This window comes from Nothoprocta perdicaria, unplaced genomic scaffold (assembly GCF_003342845.1).
Source record: "Nothoprocta perdicaria isolate Ctin4 unplaced genomic scaffold, notPer1 scaffold_20, whole genome shotgun sequence".
NCBI lineage: Eukaryota > Metazoa > Chordata > Aves > Tinamiformes > Tinamidae > Nothoprocta > Nothoprocta perdicaria.
The window spans coordinates 4,864,087-4,880,945 of NW_020455205.1; the positions used below are offsets into that span (position 1 = coordinate 4,864,087).

The window sequence follows — 16,859 nt, forward strand, 5'->3', positions numbered from 1 at the left end:
CACAACAAAATCTGACAAATGTTTGCTGACTTTTGATTGAAATAATAGTAGTTGGTTTATGAGACAACAAACTAAGAAGGGAGAAATTCATTTCTCTTTTGTACATCAAATGCTGTAGTGTGAAGTGTTTGCAGATTCTGAAATACTATTTTACTGTGTTTTATGATTAATAGTTAAATTGTTCCTCTTTGCTCAAGGTTCTCTCACATAAAATCACTTATTCTTACAAAATGCCATTTTGTGAGACTTAGCAATATAATTACTAATTTATAGTGGTATATTCTGCAAATAGAATTTGTTCAAAAGATAGTAGGAATGAAATATTAAGTGGTTTCCTAGCAACATACATGGTACTAGTGATAAATTTCTTGTTACATCAGTGAAACACAGGCTGGCCTGTTTATTTCACTTTTATGGTATTTATTGATCCATCTAATGGGATAATTAGGTGCATTTGATTATATATAATTCATGGCTTTCTGATATTTGAAAACAAAACTGACCTGCCGTCTCGGTTGTGCAGCAACAGCGGGGAGATCAGAATACAGTATTGCAGTAAAACTTATGTTTTATAGGCTTCCTCACTGTCATTCTGAGTTATAATTGGTTATGCTTAAAATCAGTTTATTGCTTACACACATGAGGACATGTTATTTTAGACACCCAGATACTTTGGGTCCCACCCTTTATACCACTACTGTTTTTAGAAGATTTTTCTGCTCCTTTTAAATATTTATGGGAGACAGATTCTGCTTTCTCCTCCTGAATCACTTCTATGAGAATGGGCTTTGGTGGTGAAGATAATGTTCTTTAGGATTCGGTGAGGAGCTGGATAATGGCCTTAGTAACTCAGGTCTTGATTATGCTCCCTTTCTATTGATCTCTAAATGTATCAGCTCCTGGCTTATAAATCAAAGCTTTACTAGTTCTGGAGTTTCCTACTGAAGTAAAAGCATAGCTATAGCTACTGAATGCCACTGGAAAATGAAAATATACTTTAATTTTGTATTTTTACAATTTGCCGATCATATTGTTGAACATAATATGTGGAGTGGTATTCTTGTAATATTAACTTGGATGATTAGTATCCTACAAATCTAATTTTAACTCAAATATCCTACAGTATCAAATACTTAATCTCTGTAAATCTTCAGGGTGAACTTTTAAAAAATATTTTTAAATAACCCTGAGAGCATTTTAACATGTACTACATTATCACCTACTAAGGGCCTTTTCAATTTCACTATATATTGTAATTCTGGTAGATTTTGTGTGTTTTAGTGATTAGTTTTATCTTTTCAGTATATTTTGCTTCAGTGCGAGCTGCTAGCACATCACCCTGTGGTTTGTCCCTGCAAACTCTGACCAAGTGGTAGCTATAGGCAGAGCTCTTGAGGGGTCATTTCCATTTGCTTTGCTTTCCACTGTGGTTTCTCCCGAGTGGGTGTGAGGAGCGGCGCTGCTGGCTCCCCGTTTTGCCTTGTGCAGCATTTCGGCCCAGTTAGGATCACCAAAGGAAACTCCCACCGGCCGCTGCCTGCATCCAGTCTTCCCCCTTCGGCTTCACAGACCAGGCAGCAAACAGTAGCTTCAGTTACCAGTGCGTGCAAAGAAGAAAATAGCTTATTTTTAAAAAGTCTAAATGTAGCTATTACATCTTTTTATTAGTAATACTACTAGATGCTTTTTGTTTTTCTCTAAATTACAACATTTCCAGATAGTGTTAGAACTTCGCACTTGGCTTGAAGCCATGTGATACTTAACTGCTTATGTCAGAAACAACATGTAAGATTTGCCTGCATTTTCTCGGAAGATTCCCTTCAAAAAAAAAAATTGTTTACAGACATTTTATGTCCTTGGGCTTTGCCGAGGTTCCTGCCGAGCTGCACGAGTGAAGGTGCTGCTCTTCCCTCGCGCTGCTGCCTCTCTGCGCGTGCCCCACTGCGCAGCCCCAAGAGCTGCTGCGGCTCCTGGCTGCCGAGGGGGACACGAGTCCTCGCTGCGGGACGGCAGCCCCCGTGCCCCTGGCTTGGTGCTGGCTGCAGGGCCTGCCCACAGTCACGGACAAGCTGCACCATCTCCAGAACACTCTGACTTGTTAAAGCCAAGATACGACCCCTGTCACCTCAGCTGCTTTGTTGCTTTCTCTGAAGAAAGTTTTTACTTTTTGAAGCTATTTATTTTTATCTAGACTAAAGTATTTTCAGGATAGCAGCTATGACCAAAAGATGGTGTTCTTAAAAAAAAAAAAAAAAAAATTATTAAAAAACGGCTTTTGCACTTGTATTCTTTTGAGATACTTGAGATAATGTGATAAATACATTTTAAAACTCTATTTGTAGAAGTGATGCTCATGGGTTGTTAGCTGTGATTAAGTCTTTGCATCTGACTGACCAGTCTTTCCTTCATTGTCATCAAAGTCTGCTCTTTGTGCAGTGTTGCCTGTGTGTTTGTTTCTTCTCTTACAATAGAAGATCTTATGTATTTTATTCAAAATACTTAAATTCAAAAGTAGTCTAATGAAATTGTGTTGGTATTTCTTATGTACAAGTCATTATCATTTAGTGTAATTTTAAAAACAGTAATTCTAAATGCAGAACTGCATTTCAAATCCTTGTATTTTGCTGTTCTTGTGTTTACAGTAAAATGTATTTCTTACAAATTACAACTTTGATATTTTAGCTAATATTTAAAGATACATTCTTAGGCATTAATCATTTTCTTACTTAACCAGTGGTTGCATGTGAATAATTTCCCGTTTCTTTCTGTTTTCAAATGAACTGTGCAGTGGTCGGTGAAGATGGTAAGCCCGTGTGCTGATCTGTCTGCTGTACTTCTGCTAAGATAGCATGAAAGTATCTCTTGACAGTGTTTCCATATCATAACTGCTTTAAACCAGGTGCTGAAATACATCTCAGATTTTCCACCTCATCACAGTCTTCTTTTTAGCTGTCTGTGCTTAATGTGAGAGGAGACTTGCGATCTGGCTCCAGCCAAATCTGTTGTTTTGGAGTTTTGGGGCCAGCCAGTAAATGTGAGCTGGTCATGAAGGAAAGAACAATTTCTGTTTGTCAGGAAAATTGTTAAAGCAGCATAAAATAGGTGTGTGAAAAGATTTCAATTTTTGTCTAAAGGAGAAATACTGAATGCTGTAAAATTCAACCAAAAAATTCCAGGGACAATGATCCTTCATATTCAGCTATATTACAAAGCTGTTACATTAGATGAAAACTAAACCTTGATCAGTAGCCCTGTTTTGCAGAGCAAATTAGTGGAATTCATAGTTGTTCTGATTTTTACTGTAGGATACTGTTTTTAACTGACCTGCAAGGAGCGATGATGAAACAGAATGTTCCCATCTTCTCTTGTTTCTTTGTAGTGCATAAAAGGCAAGAAATGATTCCCCCCGAGCCCCAAGGAACTACTGCTGCTTTATATTGGAAACATCCGATCTTGATTTCCTTTCTTGAATGCTGTGACTGAAAAAGCAGGGGGATTCTGATTTAAAGAGTGCAAAAGAACCAAGTAGTAGAGAGAGGTTTTTGTTTTGTTTTGTTTTAAGAGAGGCTACTTAAAAACCCAGAAGCTGTCAAGATTAAAACCCTGGGCACGTGGGCCTGCAGTTGCTTCTGCCAAACCCCGGACCGTCCGGTTTCTGCCAGGGTCCCTATTCCCGCAGGACCCGCCCGGCGGCTGGGCTGGCCGCCCTCAGCCCTGCGGCAGTGGGAGTGTCCTACTCGGCTGGTAGCCGATGTACTGGCCTTCTCTGTGACTGAGATAGGCACCTTATTTCCTTCCTCCTTAAAAAGCCCTGAGCGTGTCTGTCACCTGAGAGGAGGAATTTTCACAGCAAACCCAAAGGTTAATGGGGGAAAAAAAAAAAAAAAAAACCCAACCCCTCTCTTCACATGCTTTAAAGACCCAAATCCATCCAGCCTAGTTATTATGCGGACACAGGTTTGTACTTGTGGTGACAAGAGGTCAGCCTCACCAACGTTCCTAACAGTAGGTGGTCTGGAGGTTAAAAAGATTGAAATAAATAAACCTGTTTTAAAGTCAGTGGCATTTATTTTTCCCTTCCTGAAACATTCTTTGTTAAAATAACAAAGAATTACTTTGTAATTGTAGTAATTCCAAAACTTGGAATTACTAAATAAGTTTTGATTTAGAGTAACAAGTTAGGTCAGAGTTTTGATGATGTAAAGGCATTCTCTGTACATGTTGAACTTTTCTTTGATTTTTTGTTAGAAAATTGTTACATTTTTAGGTCTAATTTAAATCCTTTTAATACATTTTATAGTAAGACTGATTAAACAACTGAAACTATCATAATTCAGAGTTTTACTCCAAATTACGGAATTATTCTTTTGATAGTCATGTAAAACCCAGTCCAGGTAAAGAATCAATGAGAAACCTTTTCCTCCTTAGATTTCTGTTGTGTCTGGAATCACTGGTTAGTAATTCTACATTCAAATCTGTCCTTAAGTCTCCTTTAAGAAGTGTATTGGAGGTGATGGGGGAGGTTCACGGCTCAGCTTTTCAAGCTAGTTATTGTTTGGTCTACAAATTATTACTTACAAACCTGAGCCAACTGTGACAGAAGACAGTAAGAGTATCTTATAGGCTAAAGTTGTATTTACAAAGTAATTTAAAGGAAATAAAAATCCTGGTCCAGCCTGGTATGCAATTTTTCTCTGAACAGGGAATTTCAGCTTTGTATGGATTTTTCAGAACACTTTTTCAGAACAGTTGAGTTTCAGTAAGTGAATAATGCAGTCATATTAAAAACAAAGAGATGTTTTGCTAAGAATATTTCAGGGTTTTGTATCTTGCTGCACTGCAAATAACCAGATCTGTCCTGACAGACTGAATTTGTACGGTCTGTGCTACGTGAAACAAAAGAACTTCCAGCTCAGTTGAAGTCATTTGAAATATATTCTGGTTAGCTCGTAGATGAAAGGACCTTATGCCACGTACGCCATGCCATGTCTTGTAAACATTTTGCTAATATTTTTTCTTGTGGTTATTTTGACGTATATCCAGATACTCAGATAGACAACCCTTCTTCAAATCTCCTTCTCTAACCATAGACAAAATTGTGCCACATTCCCTGCACTCCAGCAAAGTGGGAAGGGAGGGGAATGACTGCGATGTGGCAGCAAGAAAGAATGCACTTTTATTCCTCTGTGGTCTTTTATAGATCTGTGTGTCGAGTAGAGTTGTTCAGAAGGCTCATCCTGCTTCCAGTGACTGCTGTTCGTTGTGGATATGTCAGTGCAGCTGTGTAGGCAGATGCACGGGACTTGCTTAATAGTATTTATACTTACAGGGCCCTGCTTCAGAAGACTTCAGTCACCTGCCCCCAGAGCAAAGACGCAAGAAACTGCAGCAGAGAATTGATGAACTCAACAGAGAACTGCAGAAGGAAACAGACCAAAAGTGGGTGTACTTGTGAGCTCTGTCATGGTTCTCTTTATGTCTCACCTTTTACAGTTCTCTGCTAGAGCCAGTAGTGCTCAAAAGTTAGGTGAAAGGGCTACCTCAGGCTATTAAAAAGCATTTTTTTTAATCTATGCTTTATTTTAAGTAGATTTTTGGTTTCATTGCCTCCTGCATCATTATAAGATACATTGTGATCTAACCTTGCATAGGAAATCTGTCTCTAAAAGTGAGTGTGTAGGTCTATCAAGCAAGAGCTGTGTATTACTACATTAAAAAGAGCACTGTGTAGAATATTGTATATAACAAGTTGAAGAATCAGTAGTTGGATTCCTTGTGTTCTTGTGCAAGAGAAAGAAAGAAAGGCAAAATGTTAAGGGGACGGAACAGAAAAGGATTTAGGAGAGGTGGAGCAGCTATAAAGTCTCACATCTGTGCTTAGGCTCTAGGATCTCTCCTGAGGATCTCATATGTGTAAACATTTGTTTTTACTTTTAATGAGTCAGTAGAGGTGTGTGTAATTTCTATAATTATTGTGGGGGTTTGTTTGTTGTCAGAGATGCTCTCATCAAGATGAAGGATGTTTATGAAAAAAATCCCCAGATGGGTGATCCTGGCAGTTTGCAGCCAAAACTGGCTGAGACCATGAGCAACATGGACCGTCTTCGGATGGAAATACACAAGAATGAGGTTAAAAACCTAAAACAATTTCTGGGAGAATGTAAATTAATGTTAATGCAATAGTTTGCCTCATGAATTAAAAATGTAGTGGTCAGAAAAATACTTAAGTAGTTCTGTATTCTATGGGGTGTCACATTTTCAGGTATGTTCTCTAAAGTTATAAACTCTTACTAAGAGTTTATATTTAATCACTTATTCTTAATTTAAGCTATCAAGGATGCAGAGTTTTGTCTGTTTCTGTTAAATTCTTAATTCTAGTATGGAATATGTGCTAAACAGAAGGGAGAGCTTCATGCTTCATGTAAAATAAGTTTGAAACTTAGCATGTGCATACACTCTTTATATGGCTGTGTCCTGAAAACTCAGCTGTGTGTATTTTTAAAATGGTATTTGCTGTCTTAGAATTCAGTTGCATTTAACACCAGTATTTGTCTTTTCTCTCCAAGGCTTGGCTGTCTGAAGTTGAAGGTAAAGTAGCAGCCAGAAGCGACAGGCGACACAGCAGCGATATCAACCACCTTGTAACGCAGGGCAGAGAGAGGTCACTATTCTATCTCTACTGCATTTATATCTTAGAATAGCATCAATGATTTGATTGTTAATGTTTGATTGTCAACAGTAGGAAAAGGCTGCTCCTGATCTGCTGAATGAAAAGTTTTAATGGTTATAAATTCTAGAGTTTACCCCATCAGTCACGGTGACGTTAAAAAAAAAAAAAAAAGTTTAATTGAAACACCCTTTCATTAAATAGCAGCACACTTTAAAGCTATCATATGCACTGCATAAGGCTCACCAGGTCTGCAGGTTTTGTAGATAGAGGTATGTCAAATTTATGTTTGTTTTCTTGGGAGAATTGAGTCCCAAGCCTGTCAGCTCAGAACTTTATCAGATCGCGTGCAGCGGTGACTGCACGGGCTGCTGGCAGCACGGCACGGCCGGTGCTGCGGCACGGCCGATGCTGCGGCGCGCGGCCCTCCGTCCTGGAGGCCTCACGTCGCAACTGTCGCGTTGCAGCCCCGAAGGCAGCTACACGGACGACGCGAACCAGGAAGTGAGGGGCCCGCCGCAGCAGCACGCGCATCCCAGCGAGTTTGATGATGAGTTTGAAGACGATGATCCCTTACCAGCTATAGGACACTGCAAGGCAATATATCCTTTTGATGGTAAGGCTAACAACATAGATTCTTCTTTGATGAAGAGGTAACTTAAGAGGCGTGAGTTATTTGTTACACAGAAAGTTAAAATATTTAATAAATTAATTTACAGGCAGACTGGTATTTTTATGCTGTCATATTAGAAAGCACAACTATTAGCAAACGCTCAAATTTACAAATGGAACTAGATTTTTGTCTGCAAGACCATTTAAATATATATTCACTTGCACAATTTTTGATACTTCCTGTTTATATGTAATCCGGAAACTATAAACTGTGTCCTGGGAAAAAATTCTTGAAATGCTGCCATAACGTTGAGACGTCTTTGCCTCTTGTTTTCCCAGGTCATAATGAAGGCACCCTAGCAATGAAAGAGGGGGAAATTTTGTACATTATTGAGGAGGACAAAGGAGACGGGTGGACAAGAGCTCGAAGACACAACGGAGAGGAGGGCTATGTGCCAACATCATATATAGATGTAACGCTAGAGAAAAACAGCAAAGGTGCAGTAACCTATATCTAACAGTAAACTGGCAGTTTTCTATGTACCTTCTCCCAGGGAGATAGTGGAAAAAATAATGTCACACAAGCTGATGGGAGGAATTAGAGTTACCAGAAGTGGCCACTTCAAGTGGCTTGCCATCTTTCCCCCCTCCCCCCCTCGAGATGTCAGCATTAAATTAAGTACTTCTTGTTGGTCTATAATTTTGACCGGTGTCTTCTGCTTTACTTAACTGATCAGGTGTTCCTGCTTTCAAAGTGCTCAGCTTGATTCATTTATTAAACTGAAAAACACCAGGATTCCTGCTCGTTCTCTGTAGTAGTTGGTTTACAATGAACTGAAAAATGCCTGAAGACCTCTAAAATTTACAGTTCCCAATTACATGACTGAAGCCATATACTTAAAGGAGAGGCTTTTTTTCTTCTAATATCTAACTTAATTCACTTACTGAAAATTATTAATTTCCTTCCTTTGCAAATACTTGGCAGGTTTCCCCTCTTAAAGAGGAAAATGTTTTCAAATTCTTGAAAGCTCAACAGAAACACTCAGGAAGAAGCATTATAATTAAAAAGGACAAAGCGTCCACTGACCTGCCTCCCCTTCCAGTGGTTGTAACCTAGAAAATTGTGCATTTGGCACAACTTCATTGTTTTAACTGTAGATAAAAAGATGAGAAGTAATGCTTACGTGTTACTGGATTTTAACCTCTCTCTGCTCCTGGAAAGGGATTGTTTTTAAATTCTTAATCTATGCCTGTAAGGGAGGAGGCTTTGAATTACATTGTGTTTGGGTTAAAATCAAGATCTAAAATATACAGTAACTCCCTCACTATTAAATCACTAAGGTTCGAACACTACACTGTGCTACTTAATTACTAGGAAAAAAACAGCTGTGTCTGGTATTCCTATTCAGACTGTTTGTGGAAATAGTACAAGGCTAATGTGTAGCCACTGGGAATGGCCTGTTAGAACTGAGCACGCTCCTCTGTCTCTGAAGGCCTTCAGTAACTTTGTTCTTTTCTTTTTCCTCTTGGACTGCAGGTTCCTGAAGCGGGTTTCTGAGAAAATGGGCGAGATCTTGAAGGAGGTTACATGCAGCTGCTTTGGGGGGAGGGAGGGGATTAGCCTGGGAGGCCCAGGGAGCAAGGGGAAAAGCTAGTTGCATGAATGCATGCAGACGTACGTTTAGTCACTAACATTCTTAGCATTTCCATACATAGTTAAGGATGTATCACAAATTCTTAAATTTCTGCTGCAAAATAGAGCTCCATTTCCAGAGTAAAAAAGGCAACTACTACTAAAATTGCTTATTCTTATTGTCTTTAGTTCTCAAAGAGGCACAAACTGTATTTTAGCTTGTGCTACATTTTGGTTATCTATCTCAATTATGCTCTTTCCAACTGATTGTAATTGGCAGTCATTTAGAACCATGTTCGTTGTCAGCCTGCCTGTGCCACCTCCATGCTCGCCCTTAACCCCTCCTGCATGCCTAGGACAGTCGGGCATGTCTGCATAACATTTTATTGTCATCATTACTTCTCTTTTTCAGTAACAAACCATTCTGTTTAAATATCTCCAGCACTAGAGTTTCATCCCAGTATCCATGTATGCTGCTATCACCCTTCCACTGCAACCACCATTATATTCCAGTTTTTGACACAACTACTCTGAGATCATACTGTATTTATGTTGGTTTGGGGAAATAATGCATCTCAGCTCTAGCCTGCAATGCAGCCAGAGAAACTCCAAGAACTGTGGTCCATCTTCAGCACTTCAGTAACCTAAGGTGAGCACTGGAAACCTGGAACACCACCAGAGAGATTCACCACTGCGAGCTAAAGACTGTTTTCCAAGTCAACCACTTGCCATTCAAATGCTGCCTTAAACTAGAGTGCCTAAATCTGCTGATTGCCAACACTACCACTTACAGTATCGCACAAAGGGCTTTGGGTCTCAGCTCTTTCCACAGTGCTGCAGCTGCTGAGGTAGCCATGGTAGGTGTTTTTCTAGAGCTCTACTTTACAGGATACATGGTGCATCATGAATTTTATACATTGAGACATGTATCTCTTCATTTGACTTTAATATTTTTACAAATATTTTTATGGAAACTTTGTCTCTTAGTTTTTGACTATGAAGTTCCAGTTTTAATTACTGCAGTGCTAGTTTGTTTCCAGGTGATGCTTCATTGTATGGACCAGTTGAAATTTGAGTGATACTTCGTAATGATCTATGTGCACTTTTACTTGTAAACAATTGAAATTTGGATATGTTTATACGTGTAAATATAGCTGTCTGCAGTGCCCCTATCGCTTATGTTGTCTTGCTTCCTATTTGTGGTTCTATTAATAAATGCATCATATCTGATTTATTAGGGTAATAAGAATTAGACTAGAGAGGATGGGGGGAGGGATACTTGTATCAATCAAAGCTTGTCAGCCCAGTCACCTGCTGTGAGAGGAAATAAAAGTAATCAAAAGAGCCTGATTTGGGGGGAGGTTGGGGGCGGGGGGGGGGGGAACTTGAAGCAATATTTGGATGCAGCAGTGCTGGATTCCTTTTAATTTCAGTGTTATTAGAAATTGTACTACAAGTAAAACTGAATTTGAGTGACTTGCGTAGAGCTTTGTTCCTTTTCTTATGTATACCACTATTACAGAGCTTGACCTAGTGTATTACAGTTGGGGGGGCTATTAAACTCTAAAGTTTAGATTTTTGGATACTGTATACAGGGTTATTTATATAATAATGTGACATTACTCAATACTGACAAAACTACATGTGTAGTTTTTTTTTTTTAATCTAGTGCTTTTTATTTTCAAGTTAGAGGAGGAAATGTGATCTATGTATTCTCTGCTAAAGGGCCTGTGGTTTTGCCTGGCTAACAGCCTCGCAGGTTAGTAATAACTCTTCCTGGTAAAGGACTAAATGTTCTCTCTTCACGCTACTGTTTGTTTTTCTAAAACCAGGATTTGCTTCCTTTGGAGGAAGGTTCCTTTCATGAGGGAGAGTGCAACTTATATGAGGGTTATTAAACATAGGAAAAAATAATTTGTACTTGCACAGTTAGTCATAAATCACTTATTCTAAAATTCTGAATGTGAGTTGTCTTAAGGAATCTTCCATTTTCCAGTAATTTTTAATCTTTTATTTTTTGTGCACATGTTGATTTCTTAAATGTTAAATGCTTTGTTTAAAGATAGTGTTCTCTGTTGAGAATATTTTCATGGAATAAAGAAATCTTTTCATGGTCTAATTTAGCTTCCCCATTTGTGTTCTGTTAAGATTGACAGGGAAACCTAACCCTTTGTAGCCGCTGGGACAGATGCTGCTGTTTGGTGGTGGTGGGTCTTCTTGTTGGCCTGCCCCCCCTGGAATACTTTGCAAAGGTAACCTCACACTTCAGAACTAGGCTTACCAACGAAGAGCTACTTCAACTCTAACCAGTTACCTAAGCATTAACGCTCACGCACTGCCTCTGCGTGCAGGGAAGTGGAATTTGACACTAAAAGTCTTTTTATGTAGGAAATCAGTGTGTGTGATGTCTATGAAAAGTGCCAATCACTTATGCTTTGACTTCATCCATGAAAAAGTGAGTAATTCTTATCAAAGTGATTCACTTCAGTAACCAAAGTGAGTTGAGTGTGCACATGCACTCACGTTTACTTGTATCTGGAAGTGTTTTAATTAACAGCATTGTTTGTTCTTACCATGTCATCATTCGCTCCTGGCAGCTTTGCTCTCGTGCAGTCTCCAGCAAAGACCAAGCTCCAGCCTTAGGTGCTGTCTTAACAGAATCAATTGTCCCAACATACATAAAACTAATTTTTACTGTGATTACAGTGAAATTTGAGCCTTCAGTTGTGGTCACAGATAAAGGATAATTTCTGCAACCAGTCTACAAATTATTTTGCAAAAAAGAAATATATTTTAATCCACAACTCTTATGTACAAAGTTTTATATTCATTTAAGGACTATTATACAACTGCAATGTCACATACTTAATCTATATGTTTATTTACAGTAGTTGCTTCATTTTAATATATTTAAGATGCCCGACTCCCCCCCCCTTACGCCTAAGTATTACTAAAACATTATAAATCTGGGGAAATATGGAAAGCTGTAAGACTGTCTTACAAGAATAAAGTTAAATTGTTTAAAGGATCATAAAAATGATTTGATGGCACATTAAATAAATAATTTGTTTAGTAATCAGTAGTTTTAAAACAAGTGTGCATTGTGCAGTTAAAGTTCTAAACATCTTGTGAAATGCTACAGGTTGGTGCAGTATCAAATCATCCAAAGAAAAGCTATGGTTATTTCAGATTTAGCACTTAGCTTGTATAGAGTCTTAAATACTTAATTGTTCCACCTGCTTCACTGGAGGAGGTTCCAGTTTTCGGGACAATGCAGTTAAGATCTGGCTGAATTTTTCATATCTTTCATTTTGATTAACTTGTGCCCCTTTGCTGCCCCACAGCAATCGCATTTGAAATTCTGTCTTGAAGATCTCACTCAGCTCTTCATCTGGCTGGAAACCTAATAAGCAAAAAAAGAATCACACAGTATCACCATTAATCGTCAATTTTTACTTAGAAGAAAAGGGTTTTTTTTTTAACATGTATTGTTTCCAAACAACATTAGCTTTAATATACTAGGATCATGCTGCTCAATGGTTTAAAAAGCCAGCAAATGTGTTCTTAGCTGCATGCAGGTAGCAGCAGGGAGCTTAGGACAGGCTGGCCTTGGCTCCGTTTTAATTTGATTGTTTTGTACCATTCTTTTAACTCAACATTAAATACTATCACTGATGCATATACATGCAGCCTGCCAAAATACTTACTTTTTCTTCACTGTCACCTTTTTCATTGCAAATTTAAAATACACCGTTAAGTAATTAGCAGGTTATTTGCTTTTTGACCACAAGTGGTTAAGATCTGTGTTGCATTTGCCTACTGTAAAGACAGTAGGCACCGCCACACTTTGGTATGTGGTTTAGTTGCAAAGTCAGTAAGACTTTTATATTGTACAGGAGGCTGTGTGCTATCCCCAGTTCATCCTGTACTAAAAATTCAGTTGCTCAGATGACAACTCAGGATATTAAAGCAAGACTTAAGAAGTGTGTCATACTGCTTGCTGGAAAACTGAATAATCTGCTTCTCTTTTTGGCCAATACTGCTGTTGTCCCAAGTATGAGTTTCCTGTTGCTATTCCAGCTCTTACACAACCTTCTTGCACTGCCTTTTCTCCCCTCTAAATCGTGCCTTTCGTGCAGCGCGGGGTGCGCGGGGCGGGCCGCGGTGCTCCCTACCTTGCAGCAGCTGCTGGGCGGCCGCGCGGAAGGCGGGCGCGTTGTGCGCGACGAGCCGCGCCGCGGCCAGGTGCGCCAGCAGGATCTCGCAGCTTTGGTCAGTGCTCTCCCACAGGTCCAGGCCTTCCACCACGACCGCTTGCCGCTCCATCAAGGTAAGGAGTGGCATCAGCAGTGGCACCGTTACCTTGTTCTGCAGAGCACCGATGGTCTCTGGCGTAGAGCACAACAAACCAACCATACTGTTAGAAATCCTAAAATCTACTAATTTAATAAAGTATCGTAACTGTATCATATCATTCTCCAAGTCAGAAACTAGTATTTGTCTTGCATTTCTCAAATTCACCAGCTCTACCAGTTTCCAGTGAGTGCTGGGGTAGCTGCAGTGTGATGGGGCAATTGAAATAAAGCACAGTGTTCTTGGCAAACTGCATTTGCTCTGCTGAAAAACTGCACAGGGCACAGAGATAAATGCACTGAGAATTACACTTTTAAACATGAATATGTGTCATTTTCTTCAGGGCAAGTTCCAACAGTTTTTGTGGGGCTAAAAGTTTTCATCCTCCCTCCTTTCCCTGAGCCAGGGATTTTTAATCTTCCCTTAGATCCCTTTGGTGACTACAGCTGCAAAGAATGATGCAGGAGCAGCAGGAATTACGTGAGTGGCTGCAGGCCCCAGCAGCACTTAATGTGCTCAGAGGAATTGCCCATTACACCTTTGCTCCAACAGCAAAGCAAGCCACGGTCCTGCACAGTGCAGAGGGAGGGGGGGATTTTTGTCCACCCGCGTTAAGGGGGAGCAGGCAGAGGTGGCTGGCAGGCCCTCCGCTGCCGTGTTCTCTGCAAAAGGGGGTTGAGCACACAGGAATGTGACACCGCCGCTGCATGAGGTTTGGCGGGCAGATGTTTCCTCCTATTCCCTTGTGTTATACTGCATTACAGAAGTTCATAGAGTCACTTCTAACATATGATGGACAGCTATCAAACTAGCAGCTGTCTGCTTACACAGACTCCTCAAGCTGAGCTATAAGGGAGAGTTGTAGGGAGAGCCAGAAAGGGGTGTCACGCGTGACCACTCACCTTGTCCTTCATGCAAAGCTTTGCTAAACGGCTTCAGCTGCTTTTCGTATGTAATGGCAGTCTGGGTGTAATGATGTCTTAGAGTCGTCCAGGTTTGTTCTAGCCTAGAGACCTGTTCAAACAGAAGCCAGGAATGCCTGTCTGACTCCATAGCCATTCACATGGAAAACACTGCTACTGGCCAAACTGGAGTTACTCAGTAGTCGGCCACTGCTTTTAAATAAGATGCAGGTACTACAAAGGCCAGAGTCAAACATCACTTGATCCAAAGATGGATAACGTATCGCCACTGTTCTACCAGTGCTAGCTTACAATACACTGTTCCCAAGAAAGAACCTGTTGCAGAGACTGCTCACAACCCAAGGAAAGCATTTGCTCACTTAGAACAAAACCATGCAGGATTTCCTCCTGCCAGTTAGCTGGGGAAGCCCTCCGGTCGCACGATATAAAACTTTCTGTGACGCCCTTCAGAGCAAACCTGGGAGCCTGGGGCCACCCCAGGGACCATGCAAGAAAAGGCCAACAATTTAATTGGCAAGTCTCAGCAGCAGTACAGTAAAATGATTCTGCATACAGAGGTGCTGTAGAATAAAGGACAAGAAGTTTTTAAGTTCATACCTGATGGGAAAATTTTCCTTAAAGTTTTATTCTAATGTCTACTAAAACAAACTCTGTATGGTGAGTCAGAAATGAGGCAACTGCCTCCAACCTCCCCCAAGCAGGAGGAGAAGGACCTGTCCCTGTATCAAGCCTGATAACCAGCACAACTCTAGAACCAGCTGTGTACGGTCTCTAAAGGGCTCCAGAGCTGGAGCTTCCCACAGCGGCATAACTGGTGCCAGGGCTTCTCCTCCTCGAGTTTTGCTTGACACACAACCTGGCGTGTTCTGTTTACAATTTAAGCTCACTAATTATGATCCTACTTGTAGGGAAGAATATTGTTACTTTTGTAACTAGCTGCCATATGCTTTAAGCCTGCTTCCTCAAGCTTTAGCTTTTTTTGGAGCTAAATAATCTACTTTTTTTTTTTTCTCCTTCACATTTTCTAGACCTCTTTGCACTCAATTCCTTTTCTTAGTCCACATTTGGCCAACAGGCAAAAAAAAGGCATTCTATACAAATGGAGATCTGGTCATTTCTGGGTAGAGCAAATGGCTTCACCCACATCTATAAAGGCAAGATCCCTGTTTAAATACCCACTGTTGGCAAAATGCTGTTACTATTTTTATATCTTTCTTCTACCATGTATTATTTAGTAACTTATTATTGTCTATCTCTGATCTAGATTTAAGCAAATACAAGCATAATTTCCCCCATCGAGGTCATCAATGAAAACATTCCATCTTGGATGCAGATATTGCTACTTTGATACATTCTTCTATTGAGATAACTATGATTAAATTACGGGTTTTTGGTTTTTTTTTCCTAACCACAGAGCTTCTTCGGAAACTGAAGTCAGGCTGACTGCTCCTGTCTGCCTCACAGCCCCATCTGAATCGTTCCCCAATTCCTTTCTCAAGGATGCACACGCAAAAGTAATTTGTAACAGCTAGCCACTGTCAGCTCATCCTAAAATGCTGGTTTTCAGATGATGTGTGAAAACATCCACTTCCTCATTTCTGATTTAAAGCTAAGACTCCTTCACACTCTATTCATCCCTCTCACAGCTGACATTTTGTACTGAAAACTGATGTTAGAAAAACAGAAACACACGCATCCAACCCTTTGAATCTTACTGGGTAGGTACTCTATTTACAAGTTGATTTCTTACTAAATAGGTGCCTCATGAGCATTATTTTGCGCCAAGAAGTTTAGATTTTTATCTCTATATATATTTAATATTCTAACACCTCCCTAAATCCTGAAGAATTTGAGGCAGGCTGTACTCTTTCTACTTGTTCCTGAGGCCACGGAAGCACTCACAGTTTAGCCAACATCACCTCATATGCTACTTTTTAACCTTCCTCTTCAGCCTCCACACATTCATTTCTCAGAGGAACTGCCCGATCTTTTTGCTCTCTTATCTAACAAGGTGAAAAAAATCAAATATTGAAGCAGGCTTCTGGAAAGTCACTGTTTGTATTTATTTATTTTCTTCTGCTCCTCTCAAGAAAATTTTCTTCCTCCTACTGCTGGAAATCGAACCTAGAAGAGCATTTTCTTCCTTGACTTCATCTAAAATAATAATAATAGAAAAAGGTGATACCATAACCTAGGAGCTTGCTCTGTGTTCAGCTGTGATTTCCCTGCATTCCCCAGTAGACTTCTGCATGATGAACATGACTCACCTCCACACCAACTGCAATGCACAGAAGAATCTGCCTGTTTACCTGAGGGGGCATCCAAGTAGGAAATTTGCTGTAGCACTCACAGTCTTTCTTGCTTTTACTGTTACCTGTGGACTTTCAGCAGGTTTAACTTTCTCCACACTTTCTGTCTCAAACCTCACACATCCTTCCTCTACTTCTTCCCGTCAGAAATAACTACACTGCAAGTCCTGTTTATTCTGGGATTGTTCAGCATGATTTGTCCTCAACAAAATGGTAGCTTTGAAAAATCATCCGAACACAACAGGAATGTTCATAAACATCAGCAACATGCAAAGTGAGATGCATCTAGACAGCACAATTGTCTGCAACTATAAATATAGTTGTGTCCTGATACAATTTTTTTTTCCTTATAGGATTAAGCC

The 16,859-nt window shown here is 39.9% G+C and overlaps 2 protein-coding genes across 8 annotated transcripts in view; one reads left to right on the forward strand and one right to left on the reverse strand.

Moving 5' to 3' along the window:
• Window positions 1-10,797, forward strand: part of FNBP1L (formin binding protein 1 like) — a 29,329-nt gene extending 18,532 nt beyond the window's left edge. The window contains exons 11-16 of one of the 3 annotated variants that reach the window (XM_026037852.1): window positions 2,789-2,803; window positions 5,330-5,439; window positions 5,997-6,129; window positions 6,567-6,661; window positions 7,135-7,283; window positions 7,619-10,783. In XM_026037852.1, coding sequence (XP_025893637.1) covers window positions 2,789-2,803; window positions 5,330-5,439; window positions 5,997-6,129; window positions 6,567-6,661; window positions 7,135-7,283; window positions 7,619-7,797 — 681 coding nt within the window. In that variant the 3' untranslated portion in view covers window positions 7,798-10,783. Of the gene's footprint in view, window positions 1-2,788; window positions 2,804-5,329; window positions 5,440-5,996; window positions 6,130-6,566; window positions 6,662-7,134; window positions 7,284-7,618 lie in introns of all 3 variants that reach the window. The other 2 variants (XM_026037851.1, XM_026037850.1) reach the window with 2 other exon arrangements.
• An 883-nt stretch (window positions 10,798-11,680) lies between these two features.
• BCAR3 (BCAR3, NSP family adaptor protein) overlaps window positions 11,681-16,859 on the reverse strand; it is an 87,117-nt gene continuing 81,938 nt past the window's right edge. For all 5 annotated transcript variants that reach the window (XM_026037847.1, XM_026037844.1, XM_026037845.1 and 2 more), the window contains 3 exons: window positions 14,168-14,279; window positions 13,088-13,300; window positions 11,681-12,315 (listed from right to left, as the gene is read on the reverse strand). In XM_026037847.1, the coding sequence (XP_025893632.1) occupies window positions 12,128-12,315; window positions 13,088-13,300; window positions 14,168-14,279 (513 nt within the window). In that variant the 3' untranslated portion in view covers window positions 11,681-12,127. The remainder of the gene's footprint in view (window positions 12,316-13,087; window positions 13,301-14,167; window positions 14,280-16,859) is intronic.